Below are 17552 nucleotides of genomic sequence, written 5' to 3'. Positions count from 1 at the left end.
ATTATTTCTCACTCCACTAATCTCTTGCAGTGCAGACAGATCCCTGTTATGTTTCTACAATCATGTTAAACCACAAGACCCTCTGTCAGATCTCGTTGCATAAGGCAACTACAGTAAAAGGATTGCTATTTTGCGTGATTTAGGTTTTTACCTTTTATGCTTTTGTTATTTATTTACTTACTTATTTATTTCTTTATATTTTTTCTTATTTATTCATTTTTGTTCACAGTTTATTTTATTGAACTACAATCCAAAAGTCATACATAAATTAAATCATTTACTATGGACTCGTATAAACTTGCCTTCTCTGCATTGCACACAACGACATTTTTTATGATCCCAAAAAGTAAGGTGCTTACTTACCTCACAAAATGTGTTTCAAATGATACATACTGTAATAATTTTGTAGAACTCCACATAAAATAGCTATTATATTACAGTCACTTAAATATTATTTTTATATTTACGAAAATTTATATTTAAAATTAATGGAAATATTAAAATACAATGCTTTGTAATGTACTGTATTAATTTTGTAGAAATCCACATAAAATAGATATTATATTAGTTACTTATAATATTATTTTTCTATTTACGGAAATTTATATTTAAACATAGCCTACATCTTGATTACACAACTTTTAACACTGTATAACTTCGGAATATGTATGATAAGAACTTTCTTGTGTTAAATTTTAACGTACCTTGTTAACATGTTTCGACCTATTTTCGGTCATCTTCGGAACTGGTCGTTGTTGGTCTTGGCACCTCTTGTTTCCTGTGTGGGTGCGTTCGTAGTGTAGAGTCAAAGAGTGTATGGTTTTGAAATTGAGTTGCGTGTTGAGAATATCGTTGGGGTGTGTTTTCGTGTGTCTGTATATTTCATATTGTTCTAGTGTGTTGAGTTTCTGGCTTTTTGATTGGATGTGCAGTATTTCCATGTCTGTGTTGATGTCTCTGTAGCTGTGGTTGTAACAAAATTACAAAACACCTCCACATATGCAGAACACATCACAAATGCCAACCACACCTACAGAGACATCAACACAGACATGGAAATACTGCACATCCAACCAAAAAGCCAGAAACTCAACACACTAGAACAATATGAAATATACAGACACACGAAAACACACCCCAACGATATTCTCAACACACAACTCAATTTCAAAACACATACACTCTTTGACTCTACACTACGAATGCACCCACACAGGAAACAAGAGGTGTCAAGACCAACAACGACCAGTTCCGAAGATGACAGAAAATAGGTCGAAACATGTTAACAAGGTACGTTAAAATTTAACACAAGAAAATTCTTATCATACATATTCCGAAGTTATATTTAAAATTAATAGAAATATTAAAATACCGGTACAGTGCTTTGTAATGAAATTTTCATATTGCGTAGCCTGGCAAATATCTAACAGTAACCCTATTTTGAAAGTGAATTATTCTCTTCCTTTTCAGACAACATTACACTTTCGATATTCATCTAGTGAAGGTAGTAACTGTTTTCAGTAATCCTTCTGATGGTCCTTCCTGTCTTAAATTACTTGAGATGGGAAAGGAATGCAGAATTTGAGAATATACTTGTGATATAAAAAAGAAAGATTAAAAAAAATAGGCATTTTGTCCTATTTCTGTAACATCTATGGTTACGTTTATTTTAGAAAGTAAATCGTGGGTATTTTTAATCCCTAAAATTTTTGTCTAGAAAAGTATTCAATTGGAGACTACTGATACGTAATTCTTTGTATAATAATTAATGTAATTTCTCTGAAACAATTGTTTTTGAAAACACTTTGTGCTGTATATACCATTTCATCTTCTACAAGGGACAGTTAAGAATATCCTTGGAAGTAAATGATAATTTTGTGTTTTTTTCCCCCTAATAAAGAGTTAATTTTTAGTAAGAATGATGTTATTTCAGGTGCATCATTCACGGATGAATTGACTTGTAGATACTGAATATAAAGAAAATCCGTCTGATAATTTAAGAAAAATGCTGTACACGACAAATAACAGGACAGAAACCACTCTTTTCGTTGTCCAGGATGCCGGAAATGTTTATTTCTGTGAAATTCTCGAATTATATTTTTTGTAGCAGTGTAAATTTTTCTTTTATACTTTGTATAATAATGATGCAGTAATCTTATGAAGCAAATAATCATTTTATTGCTACTTTATATTTCTTTTGTCTTAAATATGTTGTCCACTTCTTTGTTTGTTGACCTACAATATATCAGAAAAATAATCTTCAACGCTGTTTAACATTACAACTTCTCCATTCAATTCTATTGTAAATCAACCATTATATTGTTCTATTTTCAGGGCACATATTAAACCGTTTCACAAAAGATATGGGATCTGTTGATGAAAGTCTTCCTTTAACTATGATGGATTGTGTGCAGGTAAGCAGTTATGGAAAACATATTCATATTAATTGCCAAACAAAAAAATAAGCTTTTCAAATCTGATGTTCATATGTTACGAACAGGGCTTCAAGAAAACTCTCAGAAGTAGCAAGTGGTGGCTGAATTTTCAGCCTTGTTCTGAATACATGCATTTCTTTAGTTTTGGCCACTTACCAGTAGCTGTATTATACAAGTTTGGTAAGTGGCCATTATAAAAATGACGTAAATAAGACTGATATTGTAAACAATAATTTTTACAAGAGAAATTTTATTTCAAGAGTCTCAGATATGGAAGTCTTCAGAGCATGTATAATAATAATAATAATAATAATAATAATAATAATAATAATAATAATAATAATTCTGTATGTAACAGCCAAGGCCTACCAATCAATTGCTGGCCTCACCTCCACATGCTTCAGCAGAGGTGAGCAATTGTCCAACCAGCATGAGGGTAATGTGTAGTTAGCACGATGATCCCTACAGCTGTTGTTATAGTTCACTCATGGAACTGGATTTTGCTATCTACTGTACTTCCCAAATTCGAGCATGTATATTAGCATTACATGTACATTAATTTTATTTAATGGCAATAGACCAGCTTTATTGACTGACACACATTTAATAAATTAAATAATTACAAATGAATGATTTGTCGTTTTCACGAGGAAAGATGTCTAGTTCTTACTGTATGTTATCGTTCATAATGTAGAACCTCTTGTAGTGCACAAAAACTTAAGACATGAGGAGACTGAAAATTTGTAGTCTTGCAAAAAGATGGTAGAATCCCTATAATTATTTGGGCTGTATAAGTGTTGGTGTTTGTGTGATTGTATGGTTTTGGATGTTTGTAGGTTATGATGTATATGAAATAAACTGAAGACCATTATGCATGTTGCAATATTAAGAGTTACTTTATTTGTATCCTTTATGTTATGTTGTGAATTGTATTGGCCCACTGCCTCAAGGAACAATGATCAATGATATGTTCTGGTTTCCATTGGGAGCACTCTTGCTAAGGGACAAGATGCATATAGAGTATTACAGAAATGGGAATGGATATCTTTCCCGAATAGGTGTCCACTTATATCGACAAGCCACCTCAAAAGGGAAACAACTCATCTCGCGTGTAGTTGAGGCGATGATGAGGGGCAATGGAAGTGACGGGACAAGAGGGCCAAAGCGTAAGGGGAGATGTTGTTACGTTGTGATGAAGATAAGGAAAGACTGTTTTAAATAATATTTATTTATTAACAAGAAAAGGTTAGATATTCTCCCTTGGTTCTAGAGATAGGGGAAACAGAGTTGCAATATAAATTTGTAATTTAGAAATCTGTCCTGAGACTTCGATGTGGGGAGACTTACGATGATAGTAAAGTAGGGGAGACAAGGATAACGGGAGTGCCTGATTAGGAAAGCGTTAGGCTTGCCCTGATGGAATCTTGTGGGGAAGGAGAACGAGAGTGATGGAATTTAGGTGCGTGGTTAGTTCTCGCATTCGACAGATGTAACAAGCCATAGCTCGCAACTACGAGAACAAGTTTCTCAGCGTAGACGGATCAACAAGCCGTAGCTCGTGACTTTCCAACTGCAAAGGGGTTTGTAGGAAGGATTAGGGTTGAGCAAGCCAGGATATATGTGAGGAGTTGAAGTTAGGAATACTACAGAGGTGAAGAAGGGAAAGTGAGATGTGAGTTGTTTGGGAGATGAGAAGCCTGAGTTGTCCCATCGCACGCACATTTTTTATATGATCAGTTGCGGCTCCTCCCCTCACGTGACTAGTGACATAATGGGCTGGAGAGAGAGAGGGGGGGGGAGAGTGAGAGAGAGAGGGATATATATATATATATATATATATATATATATATACTGTAAGCTCCCTCTCACGTGTTGAAGCAGAAACAACTTGGTCTGAAGATGACCCCTGCAGAGTGCTTTACCATCATCATCATCATCATTCCTTACAAGCTAGGCAAACAAACTCATAACTGCTGAGTAGGCCTACAGCATTTAATAAGAAATAAAAAAAATGTTTAATTTCTTCATTTTTCTTTCACAGATTGGATTGTCACTGTTGGGAGTAGTTATAGTTGTAGCCATAGTGAATGTCTGGTTGATGATTCCAACACTTGTGATGTTCATATTGTTCTATGTTTTGAGACGGTATTATTTGTCTACCTCCCGCAGTCTGAAGAGGCTTGATGGTATCAGTAAGTTTTTAATCAAAGGAACAAAACAAATTTAGTTGAAACAAAGTTGATTCTTACATGAAGTGGGTATATTATGTATGACAGAATGCTTGTCTCCATTTTTAATCATTAAGTTAAAATAAATTAAATGTTGCTAACAAGTTATGTTTTCTGCTGATTGAGTACTTTTTTGATCAATGAAAGTAATTAAGTATCATTTGTTAATCTCATACATGTCTTCTACAGCAAAAAGTCCAGTATTCTCTCATCTCAGTGCATCGATGCAGGGCTTGACTACAGTACGTGCTTTTCAGGCACAGACCATGCTTGAAAAGGAGTTTGATAGACATCAGGTGAGCAAAACGGTTTAATGATAAAGTTCTCAGTCACTTGTTTTATGTGAAGAATTATTCTATTTATTTATTTAATCTGGCGAAGTTAAGGCCTCAGGCCTTCTCTACCACATCACAAGAATAGAAATAATACAAGAAACAAATGCAGAGAGAAGAAGGAAATAAGAAATAGAAGTAAAATTACAGCCACAAATACAAAAAGAAAAACAAATGCAAAAAGGATAAGAAAAATTAATATATATATATATATATATATATACATACACACAGGCGCGGATCTAGAATTTAATAATAGGGGGGGCTAATAATAATTGAGGGGCTGGGTGCAAGAAGGGCATTTTAGAGGATGTGCCCTTTTTGAGTAAAACGCTTTATTGTGTTCTCTGATCTGTTATGCATATGATCACAAAGTTGTAGTTCAATACTGTAATCATAGAGGTCAGGAGTACCGGTACCCAAAATGTAAAGACATGCATAGATAACATTATTACGGTTTGAATTTCCAACATCAATTTTCTCAAAACTTGCATTTGAGAGAAGTGCCTTTCTTGCACCAACCCCTCAATTAACATATGAATACAGTAGTATAATCATAACACAGAACAATGGAATTAAAAACAAATAAATAAACCACAACAATATTGTCACTCTTAGGTTCTAAGTCTTCAGTTAGTTCTAATTCTAAAGGAAATGGTGACTGGAATGGAAAGTCGATTAAATGTTACTTACAGTTTAACGAAGCTGAAGTCGTCTGGGATGTTTTACTTTTGTTAACCTCTTCAACAATTTTCTTTTCAATAATGGTGCCACAACAGTTTATGAGATCGTTTTGCGTTGTTTTGCTTGTTAGAGAAGAGTTTTTGGGGGCATTTTTAAGATGAATATGCAGAATCTGATCACCGGCATCAACGCGATATTTAAGAAGCTCCTTGGAATTACCTTCGTTTTGATTTTCGCTTTCCAAGTCAATCGCACCATCATTCCTGTGTCCTCTTAATGGAATATTTTGTCGGCCGCACAAAGTAATTGTTTTTACTATTGGGACAAGTTTCATCCTGTTTTCGCGCATTGTTTGTAACACTTCATTATTCAATTGAACCAGAACGTTCTCTACCTTACCTTCAAACACTCCTTTAAAGTTGTCACATTTTAAGAGAGCAGTTTTGTGATAACTGTTCTCTGAATGTCTCCTGAATATTTCAGAGGCCTTTTTGAATTTCCTTAGAGGTTTCGTAACTAAATTATGTAACGTAACTTTGCTTCGCCCTCCCTCTATAGGTCCGAATAAAACACACACGTGACAGAACGCACCTTTATCCTTCTTACTGTAAGACAGCCATGGAAATCTTTTAAGCCACGCATGCTGAAATTGTCTAGACTGTCCCGATTCTAGTGTCCTCGGAAATGGATATTTTTCGTCTGGAACCCATGGATTTGTTAGAGCTTTGTATTTTATCTCGTCACTGCATATTTCTTTTTCCACTAAGCAACCAATATCTAATACATTATGAGTCGTCGAACTAGCGTCATCACTTCACCGCACATAACCGATTCCACTGTTACGGTATTAACAGGCATACACTTTTCTTCATCAGTTGTATCATTGTCATCCGTACTGCACTTTTCTTTCACTTCACCACACGGCTTCTAGACGAATTGTAAGATATATGTTTGAAACTTACGTTCCGACATTTTATAATTTCTTATAACTGTTACACTAAATAATTCACCTGTGCGGACTGATCACTTCTCGTCTCAATTCAAAAGTCGAATGTAGTGGCTATTGTAAAGTACGATAACAAAGATATTGGTAGCAGCCTAGCTGCAGTGTGGTAAGGGTGGTTACTGTTAGATTTCCGTTCCGAAGTCCGAGCTATTGTTAAACCCCATGGTAACGACCCCTAAGGAATGCGACCACTTACCTGATCTATTCACTGCAAACTGTAAAGAGAGTTTGTATGCGAAAGTAAAATAGCAAAATAATATGAAGTTTAGAGAGTGAAGAAATCATATAAGTTATATGAATGAAAAAATAATGCTTTGTACATTTTAAATTAAAAAAAGTCTTTGAATTGATAGGGGGGTCTATAGCCCCCCAGACCCCCCCTTGTATCCGCGCCTGTATACACACACACACACACACACACACTAGTAGGAAGATAAGATCACAATGGGTACAAAAGGTACTAATACAGTATATTATTTGCCTAATTTATTGGTGATTAAGAAAAATGTTTAAATATCTAGAAGTAAGTAGCTGACTGTGCAAATGTAAAGGGGAACAAAACAGTAACAATTTCGAAACATTTGCAATTAGTTAGTTTACTCAGTTTACTGCCTTGCACTCTACGCAGTTAGAAAATGCTTAATAATACATCCCCAAGTGGTCTACTGCGAGGTGCATTCATTCAATCAATCAATCGTTTATTAATGTCATGAGCAACAGTTTGTTGCAATAGACATAAAATATACTAAATTACAAGAGATATAACATAATATTTGACATAAAATATAAAAATAGATGAATACAACAATACAAATGAAATACGATACTGGTAATAATAATAACAATAACCAACACTAATAATAATCCTAATAATACAGAGCACTGCAGCTTATAAATTTAGAATACATAATACAGTGGAGTCAAGAAATTCACTAATACTATAGAATGGATGGTTGATTAACCAGTTATACAAACAGTTATATCAGCCAGAACCTCAATCAGAGAATATTTATAATATTATAACAACGGATACACTCCTCTGATTGAGGTTCTGGCTGATATGTACTGCTATTATCAGGCAGTACATCTCACTTGATATGTGTCAGAGGAAGAACAATAAATTGTATACATCTGAAATCTGACTAGGGAACAACTGGATAATACCTACGACAGAGCAATGTCGATAGTCGATGTTACTCGCTGGCCACTATAAAAATTTTGTATAGAATAAAACTTACCGGAAACATTTTTAAAGAAACTTTTGTTATGTAACATTTTTCATGAAAATTAATAATAAGGGAGATATTTCGATTTATTTAATTCAGGCCCCCTTGTAACTCCCCTTTTAAGTAAAGTATTTTGAATGCCATATAGCCTAAAATCTAAGTTACAACGAACTTAATTTATATTCCAATTTTCATATAAATCGGTTCAGCCATTATCGCGTGAAAAGGTAACAAACATCCAGACAGACAGACAGACAGACATACAAACAGAAATTTCAAAAAAGCTATATTCGATTTCAGGATGGTTTATTATACATGTTAACACCAATTATTTTTGGAAAATCGAAAATTACCAGAAAAATTTTGGCTACAGATTTATTATTAGAATAGAAGATAATATATTAATACTGTGTTGATTTTATTTATTTTTCTCGTAAAAACATATAAACTCCTGAATAGAAGATTTAAAATTCTAAAAAAAATCCTAAGACATTGGTTGAAAAAACCTAATTTTAATTTTTTAAAGCCTAAAAATCCGGGACTTGCTGATAAGATTCATACATATTATGAAACTAGTTGGTAGTGGTAGCTGTTATGTAATAGTTACGATATTTTAAATTAACATTCTTCAAGAGAAAGGCAGAAATGTCAAATTTTGATGTTTGCTCTCTTTTCAGGACTTGCACTCATCTGTCTGGTATGTCTTCATTGCATCAAACCGAGCATTTGGTCTTTGGTTGGATAGCGTCTGCTTGGTTTATATTACTTTAGTAACCTTCAGTTTCCTCATTCTGAATGAAAGTAAGTAAATTTTATCGAAATGTAATGATTTTTTATTAAAAAAAAACAATTCTTAGCCTTGAAGTTACTTATACAAGTGTGTCATTCAGTAATTCAGTAGAGAATTGAGGAAAGAGTGTTTTCATTGAGCTCATTTCAGAGCGTAATCCATTTAAATATTGTATAAGTCATTCATTATCTCGTGAAACCAAATGCATTCGTATGCTAAGGCTCTTAGTAAGAACCTTACGGTGGGGTAAACTACCTAGCTAGCTTGCAAGTTGAAGCTTGGCAAGGAAGAAAAGCTTCTCAGTTCACTTTTACCTTCCCCTCATGTGCAAGTAGGTTTCACGAGAAACCGAATAGAGTATAAGTTAATTTCACGTTTGCTTTATTGTCATTTTATTTTTCTGTGTATACATTTTTACACCATTACCATTTTCATTTACTCACTTTAGTTTTTTCCCTTTATATATATAATTTATTTATTTATTTATTTATTTATTTATCTATTTATTTATTTATTTCTTCCTGTAACCACTACAGGTTGCTATTAACAAAGAGTAGATCCTACCATGATACAATAAATATAGAGTAAGATATTTTTGTTGTTACAGTGAAGAATACAAATTGAAATAGATTGAAACACATTATATTATATATAGGGTTTTTCATAATTAGGAAATGATGCAAATAAAACTAAAATTAACTCATTTTTTTTTAAATGCTTGGACACGTCAAATTTAATATTTTGAAAGGAAAATTTTACAAAAAAAAAGAAACAAAATTTTCTGCCATTATTGTACAGGGTGTGTGACATTATTGACAACATTTTTAAATGGCAACGTATTATTTTTTTCATTTTTTTCTGAAAGGTTGGTATCTTATTTACTTATTTATTTAGGTTCATTTGTTTCATACAAAACGTTTGGTTACTATGGGAACAGTTTTATTGTTGGCTTGTTTAACGTATTTTCTCTACAATTTACACAACTACTGCAACAAATGAAAATTTTAATTATTTAATAAGGTGTTCAAAATACTCCCCATTTACAATCTGGCAGTGACTAAGCCGAAGCATGAATTCTTGTTGAACATTTTCAATCACTACTGGTGATAAATTGCTGCATTCTTTCCTGATCCTCATTTTTAACTCTTCCATATTAGCAGGCCTCGTAACAAAGACTCTACATTTCAAAAATCCTCATAAAAAGCAATGTGTATAAATATGTTTGTTTTTGGTTTTCGTTACTAAAACACTAAATGTATGGAAATAATATATTACTTCATAATTTCACCATCTGGTAACTGGAGAAGAAGAAATACCAATTTATTATTGACTGAACAACGCAAAATTCTTGTATATCACAAAATATTCGCTTTGACATAAAAGTACACAGTTTTCTGAGTTTTGGGAATTCCGATCATATCTAAAGATAGCAATATAAATGCTTATACAAAATATTAAATAACATCATCAAAAGAGTACTTGTCTCTGCTGGTTTTCCTTGAATCCTGGAACCTATTGGAATCAGCCATTCTGATGCACAAAGACCAGATGGTTGACCTTGATATTCTGGTCTCATGGAAAATCTCTGCTGTGGGATGCTATTTGTGTCGACATCTTAGCACCATCTTATTTGCCTTTCACCTCCAAAGTCGCTGGTTCTGCTACAACATCCACAGTGAACATCAAAAGGAATAGTATCGGGATCTCCAGGACACTGTTTTTGAGACATTGGGACCTTGGTGCTAAATATGCTGTTTCAGACATTGGGAAAAAATTGCAAGCACTCAATAGAGATTCCAGATCAACTAAGGCAAAGAATCGCTATTGCCATCCAGCAAGTGAATGCTGCCAGTGTTATGGGGACATTTCCTCAAACACTGGAAATTTTTTAGTTTTGAAATTCCAAATATTGGCCAAATATCAGAACATAGGATGATGGTGCATCTGGTCCTCCTGATCTGGACCTGTTATGCTTCCTGTAATTAGTAGCTGATTGGAACTTCACTTCAAGTTCTTTGGATACACCGCAACTGGTGATCTCAATTAAGAAGGCTTCTTAAAGATTATTTTCATAGTTTCAATTAGGCAGATCTTCTCCATTTATATATTTTATATAATATGAATGTGTTCTTTTATTGATAAGAATTGTATTTTTATCATATACTTGATTTAATTGCTTGACTAAGATTCAATGTAAGTGTTTTGTCATTATGTGGAATTTTATATCGTGCATGTATATGGACAATATACAGTAGATATTTTAAATTACAAATAACATTAAATGAATGCACACTTCATACAAGATACCGTATTAGCTACATAAAATTGTTTGCAGCATATTATGGTGGAGATGTTGGACTTGCAATTACTCAGGCAACAATGTTGACTGGAATGCTTCAGTGGGGAATACGTCAGTCAGCTGAGATGGAGAATCAGATGACTTCAGTTGAACGTGTACTGGAATATACAAGAGTGGAGGATGAGCCCCCACTTGAGTCTCTTCCAAGTGAGTTGTAACAAGGATTTTACAAAGTAACGGAAGAAATACATTGTTCCAAAGCAGTATACAGTGCAGTTAGAGATCACAGCTATTTAAAGGATAACATTTTTAAACATATAGATGAAATCATTCCAGAGAAGCTGTGTAGTTTAACATATTTATCTAAGAAATAATTACTTTAGATATTTTTCTTAATATTCTCTTTTGATCAAAATATTTTTTCTTTAGTGTTGACAGCTTACTAGTGGTCATTGCAATTTAAATAGTGAGTATTATACCGTTTCCTTTTTCTGAATCTTCTAAGGCAAGTTTTAAGGTATATTTAGCTATACAAAAGCAACTGTCTAGAAATATTTATAATTACATGTAATTTGCATTTTCCTTTTTATTTATTTCTATATACAGTATGTTCTTTCTTACAGATTCTAAACCTCCAATGAACTGGCCATCACAAGGTGTAATTATATTTAACAAACTGTTTGTTACATATGCAAAGGATGATCCTCCAGTCTTAAAAAATGTAAACTTTAAGATCAACTCAGCAGAAAAGGTAAAGACAAACAAAATTTAATTTCTTTTTACAAATTCCCGTTTCGAGTCACATTTTTTATTAAAAGAAAGGCTCATTTCTGATTTTATATTGCATACTTGTCCAATTTTGGAAGTAAAAATAGAAAAAAAGGGGTTTTTATAGCCGAGGGAATGTAGTACGTACATACATACATATGCCATGGCAGTTCAGTAACTAGAGCGTTGGACCATAGTCATGTGAACCCAGGTTCGATTCCTAGCATACTTTTGATTTTTAATTTGTGTTGGGCAAACTGTGGTCCAGTAACACGGTCATCTCATCGTAGGTGTTGTGCAGACTAGCCTCCTATGGCGCACCCTAGGCAAGGACTGCTGGTAAATTGGTCTACACAACTGGCTTCATATGGGTGAATGACGAACAATGAAGTAGTAAAAAAAATTCATACATATGTACGTATACATAGTACACACTAGAGATGAACAAAACTAACTGCTGCATTGTCTTTCGAGTCTCAGCTTGTCATTCTCGCTGCACTTCGAGTCTCACTCGTCATTCTCAAAATAGCATTTGGTCAGCGTGGAAAGATTTCGTAACTTGGAATAACATACATCATTGAAATAAATAACTTATAAATGTTTAAATGAGACAAAAAGACAAAACAGAACAGTATCTTAGTTATCAAAATGTTCTGGTTCTATTATATGATATGACCTATGGTTATATAAATAAAAAAAAAACAATTCTCAAATAAATTTGCATTTATAAGAAACATAAAACATGACATTAGTATCTTTTTACTTGAGATTGCACACTTGATCTTAAACATATGAAAAGAAAATTCCTAGCCTTTTAATAAGGGCCTAGTAATTAAATAAAGACTGGGGAACAGATTATTATACATTGAAAGGTTGAGATGTTTCAAATAGGCTACTTGATTGTTTATATATGTGTAACAGTTGCCAAAGTAGATAAAAGTTCAGTCAGGTATAAACAACTGCTGACTTCGGGACTTCAGGAGATGATCTATATCGAGTCTCGGAACACTCACAACCAGTCTTTGTGAAGGACGCAACATAATACAACATTGTCGTGTGGGTTTTCGGCTTAGCGGGTGCTGTTAGTCTCATTTTCTCAATCGTTGTTCATCTCTAGTACACACACACACACAGCCTAAACTCCACTAGAGTAAATAAATAAATACATAAATAAATTAGAAAATAGTAGAGTAATGATTGGCGCATCTGACAGCGAAACTAGGTGGCCCGGGTTTGAATCCCAGTCAGAGCAAGTTACCTGGTTGAGGTTTCTTCTGGGGTTTTCCCTCTATCCAATACGAGCAAAGGCTGGGTAACTTTTGGTGCTGGACCCCAGACTCATTTCACTGGCATTATCATCTTCATTTCATTCAAACACTAAATAATCTGAGATGTTGATATAGTATCGTAAAATATCCTATTAACAACAACAAGAAAGTAGCTTGATACAGTTTCAAAAGAGCCACGTGAAATTAGTAGTATTGTTAAAATGTGAGATTTAACTTAAACTTTTATTGAACTGTTTGTTTCACATTTACACAGGTGGGAATTGTAGGTCGAACAGGTGCTGGTAAAACTTCTCTTATCACAGCTTTGTTTCGCCTGGTGGATATAACTAGCGGCACAATAGAAATTGATGGAATTGATGTGTCATCAATTGGGTTGCATGACTTACGATCGAAGATCTCTATCATTCCACAAGAGCCAACTCTATTCTCAGGAACTCTCAGGAGCAATCTGGACCCATTCAATCAGTATAGTGATGCAACACTATGGACCACTTTGGCTGAAGTGGAAATGAAACAGGTAGTGAACGACTTGCCAGCTGGGCTGAGCTACAAGGTTTCAGAAGGAGGATCCAACTTCAGTGTCGGACAGCGCCAGCTCTTGTGTCTTGCAAGAGCAATTATCAGGAACAACAAGATTCTGGTGCTGGATGAAGCAACTGCTAACGTTGATCCACAGTAAGTGATAAGTTGCTTTTCAATTTTTAAATTAGTAAGTACAGTGGACATCTTGGTTGGTACAGTGGTTATGGTGTTTCTTATTAGGTTTGTGTTTGGAATATCTTCGTCTATGTAAATATCATTCACTATTTAGTGGCATCAGGTGTCATTTGTGTGATGAAGTGTTAATTGTGTATAGCATCGGTTGAGATAAGAGATCAGAAGGTATGTGTTACCTGTGTATTGAGTAATTGGACTGCCAGAACTCGCTCAGATAAACATCCAGTCAACTAATGAAAACACTCAGGTCCCAGAAAGGAGGCAGTATGCATGATCAGAGGACGAGTGACCTGGTTCACAAGAGAATGACTAGTTGAGTTAATAAAATAAGTTTTGTTTCGTTGTATGTCTGATCATGTGCACTGCCTCCTTTCTGGGACTTACAAAATATCTGTGCAACAAAACTTTTTTAAGACTGTACAAGGTTGTTCGGAAATCTGTAATATGAGAGAAGGTGACGTTAGAATGAATTTGAAAATGATAAAATATTGTGTACAAAGCATATCAGTATCATGTTGATTTACTTACTTACTTATTTACTTATGGCTTTTAAGGAACCCGGAGGTTCATTGCCACCCTCACATAAGCCCACCATTGGTCCCTATCCTATGCAAGATTAATCCAGTCTCTACCATCATATACCACCTCCCTCAAATCCATTTATATTATCCTCCCATCTACGTCTCGGCCTCGCCAAGGTTTTTTTTTTTCATCCGACCTCCCAACTAACACTCCATATGCATTTCTGGATTCACTTATATGTGCTACATGCCCTGCCCAGTCCATCTCAAACGTCTGGATTTAATATTCCTAATTATGTCAGATGAAGAATATAATGTGTACAGTTCTACGTTGTGTAACTTTCTCCATTTTCCTATAACTTATCACTCTTAGCCCCTTAGCACCTTAATCTCCAACACTCTTAGTCTCTGTTCCTTTCTCAAAGTGAGAGTCCAAGTTTCACAACCATACAGAACAACCTGTAATATAACTGTTTTATAAATTCTAACTTTCAACTTTTTTGAGAGCAGACTGGATGACAAAAGCTTCTCAACCGAATAATAACACGCATTTCCCATATTTATTCTGTGTTTAATTTCCTCCTGAGTGTCATTTATATTTGTTACTGTTGCTCCAAGATATTTGAACTTTTCCACCTTTTCAAACGATAAATTTCCAATTTTTATATTTCCATTTCGTAGTATGTTCTGGTCACGGGACATAATCATACACTTTGTCTTTTCGGAATTTACTTCCAAACCTATGTCTTTACTTGCTTCAAGTAAAATTTCCTTGTTTTCCGTAATAGTTTTTGGATTTTCTCCTAACATATTCACGTAATCTGCATAGACAAGCAACTTTACTTGCTTCAAGTAAAATTTCCTTGTTTTCCGTAATAGTTTTTGGATTTTCTCCTAACATATTCACGTAATCTGCATAGACAAGCAACTGATGTAATCTGTTCAATTCCAAAGCCCCTCTGTTGTCCTGAACTTTCCTAATGGCATATTCTAAAGCAAAGTTACAAAGTAAAAGTGATAGTGCATCTCCTTGTTTTAACCCACATTGAATTGGAAAAGCATCAGATAGAAACTGGCTTATGCAGACTCTACTGTATGTTTCACTGAGACACATTTTAATTAATCGAACTAGTTTCTTGGGAATACCAAATTCATTAAAAATATTATATAAAACTTCATTCTTAATCGAATCATATGCGTTTTTGAAATCTATGAATAACTGATACACTGTACCCTTACACTCCCATTTATTTCTCCTATATCTGTCGAATATGAAAAATCTGATCAGTAGTCGATCTATTATGCCTAAAACCGCACTGATGATCCCCAATAATTTGATCTACATACGGAGTTAATCATCTCAAAAGAATATTGGGCAAAATTTTGTATGACGTCAACAAAAGTGATATTCCTCGAAAGTTACTACAGTTAGTTTTTTCCCGCTTTTAAAGTTAGGTAAAATTATGGACTCCTTTCATTACTCTTGTACAATTTACTTTTCCTAAATAGCAAGTACAAGCTTATAATTTCGCTAGGTAATGCGCTTCCACCCTCTTGTATTAATTCTGCTGGAATTTGATCGATACGGTACCTGGAGACTTGTACTTTTTCAGCTTTTCTATCGCAATTTCAACTAAAGAAAGTGTGGGTTCGGGTATAAATGGCTCAGCAGTTTGTATTTGAATTTCGTCCTGATCATTTCTATTTGGCCTGTGTATATTTAGCAGTTGTCCAAAATAGTTCTTCCATTTGTTCAGGATTAAATGAGTGTCTGCAAGTAAGTCTCCATTCTCGTCCTTGATTACATTTACCCTTGCCTGATGTCCGTTCTTAAATTCAATTCCTTTATACCCTTATATAAATCTCTAATGTTTTTATTCTATTTTTTCTACCTCATTCAGTTTTTCTTCAAGTAATCTTTCTTTCTGTTCCTAAGTGTATGACTTGCTTTCCGTCATTCATTGAAATAATTATCTCTATTTGCCTGAACTGGATCCTGTAAGAATTTTAATTTTGCCTTTTTCCTTCTTTCTACTAACATGCAACAATCTTCATCAAACCACGGTTTCTTTTTCTTAGTTTCATAATAATCTATGCTCTGCTCAGCTGCAATTTTGATATTATCTCATATTTTCTCTCACGCTATTAACATCTAACTCCTCCTCAACTTCGTCAGAACTTCCTAAAGCAGCAAACCTATTTCAAATTTCGACCTGGTAATGTTGCTTAGTTTCTTCGTCTTTTAATTTCGGAATACTGAATCTCCTAATGTTAACTTGTTGCTCTACTCACTTAGCTACAGATAGTCATCATGTTGACTAGCTTGTTTTATCTTTTGTCACTGTGTAAGTAGATGATCAGTTTGTTTGGCCATTGTTATTAAATTAATTTAATTTAATTTTATTTTTTTGTGGTCTATTAGTTACCAGCTTCAGATGTTTGCAGTTCTGACTGTAACTAAGAGTGATAAAAATTCTTATTATGGCTTCTTCGGAAGGGAAATAAAGTTGGGTTTCTTGTGTTTGAAGATTTATATAAAAGTCAAAATTCAACTCTGGTGTAATCATATCACTTCATCACCAGAGGTAATGAATGCAGTTCTTCCAGTTTACTGGATCAAAATGAATTTCAACACTGTCATAATAGTATAATCCAGGAATGTCCTAATTGATGAACATACTGTACCTAGAATCACTGGAAACCAATGCATCAAACATGTTATTTTCTGTTTCAGAACTGATGAGTTAATCCAGGCAACAATTCGTCGCAAATTTGCAGATTGCACAGTGCTGACCATTGCTCATCGCTTACATACAGTTATGGATAGTGATCGTATCATTGTTATGGATGCTGGGTCTCTTGTGGTAAATATGTCTTCACTACTTATTTTAAAGTAGTGCTCTGCTACCCTATTATTTCGAACCATTCCAAGAATCAGGATCACTTGTTTCTCATTTTTGTTGAAGTTTGTGACACAAAAATAATAAAAAAAAAAAACATAAATATTTTGAATGACACATAATGCATCTAAATTTTCCTTCAATCCTGAACTCATTTGTAGCCTACTTATTTCAGATTTAATATAGTAATGCATTTCTGGAATGCCTAAGTTCTGAAATGCACGCAAAATTTTGTAGTAGTATTAAAATTTTCAAGTAACTTCATTAGCTCACAAACTCAGAACTATGCATGCTTCACGATATTACGACATTGAATTATATTGAACCAAAGCAAAATATATATTGATAACAGAGACT

At 34.0% G+C, this 17552-nt stretch overlaps 1 protein-coding gene across 8 annotated transcripts in view; it reads left to right on the top strand.

The window, feature by feature from the left end:
• LOC138713627 (ATP-binding cassette sub-family C member 4-like) overlaps positions 1-17552 on the top strand; it is a 99020-nt gene that overhangs the window by 66881 nt on the left and 14587 nt on the right. For all 8 annotated transcript variants that reach the window (XR_011335948.1, XR_011335949.1, XM_069845870.1 and 5 more), the window contains 8 exons: positions 2335-2414; positions 4477-4627; positions 4853-4959; positions 8589-8712; positions 11037-11207; positions 11624-11751; positions 13311-13732; positions 17030-17159. Coding sequence is in view for 6 of the 8 variants with exons in the window: in XM_069845870.1 (XP_069701971.1) it covers positions 2335-2414; positions 4477-4627; positions 4853-4959; positions 8589-8712; positions 11037-11207; positions 11624-11751; positions 13311-13732; positions 17030-17159 (1313 nt within the window). In the remaining 2 variants the exon portion in view is untranslated. The remainder of the gene's footprint in view (positions 1-2334; positions 2415-4476; positions 4628-4852; positions 4960-8588; positions 8713-11036; positions 11208-11623; positions 11752-13310; positions 13733-17029; positions 17160-17552) is intronic.

This window comes from Periplaneta americana, chromosome 14, assembly GCF_040183065.1.
Source record: "Periplaneta americana isolate PAMFEO1 chromosome 14, P.americana_PAMFEO1_priV1, whole genome shotgun sequence".
NCBI classification, from domain to species: domain Eukaryota; kingdom Metazoa; phylum Arthropoda; class Insecta; order Blattodea; family Blattidae; genus Periplaneta; species Periplaneta americana.
This window is presented reverse-complemented; position numbering and strand designations above follow the sequence as displayed.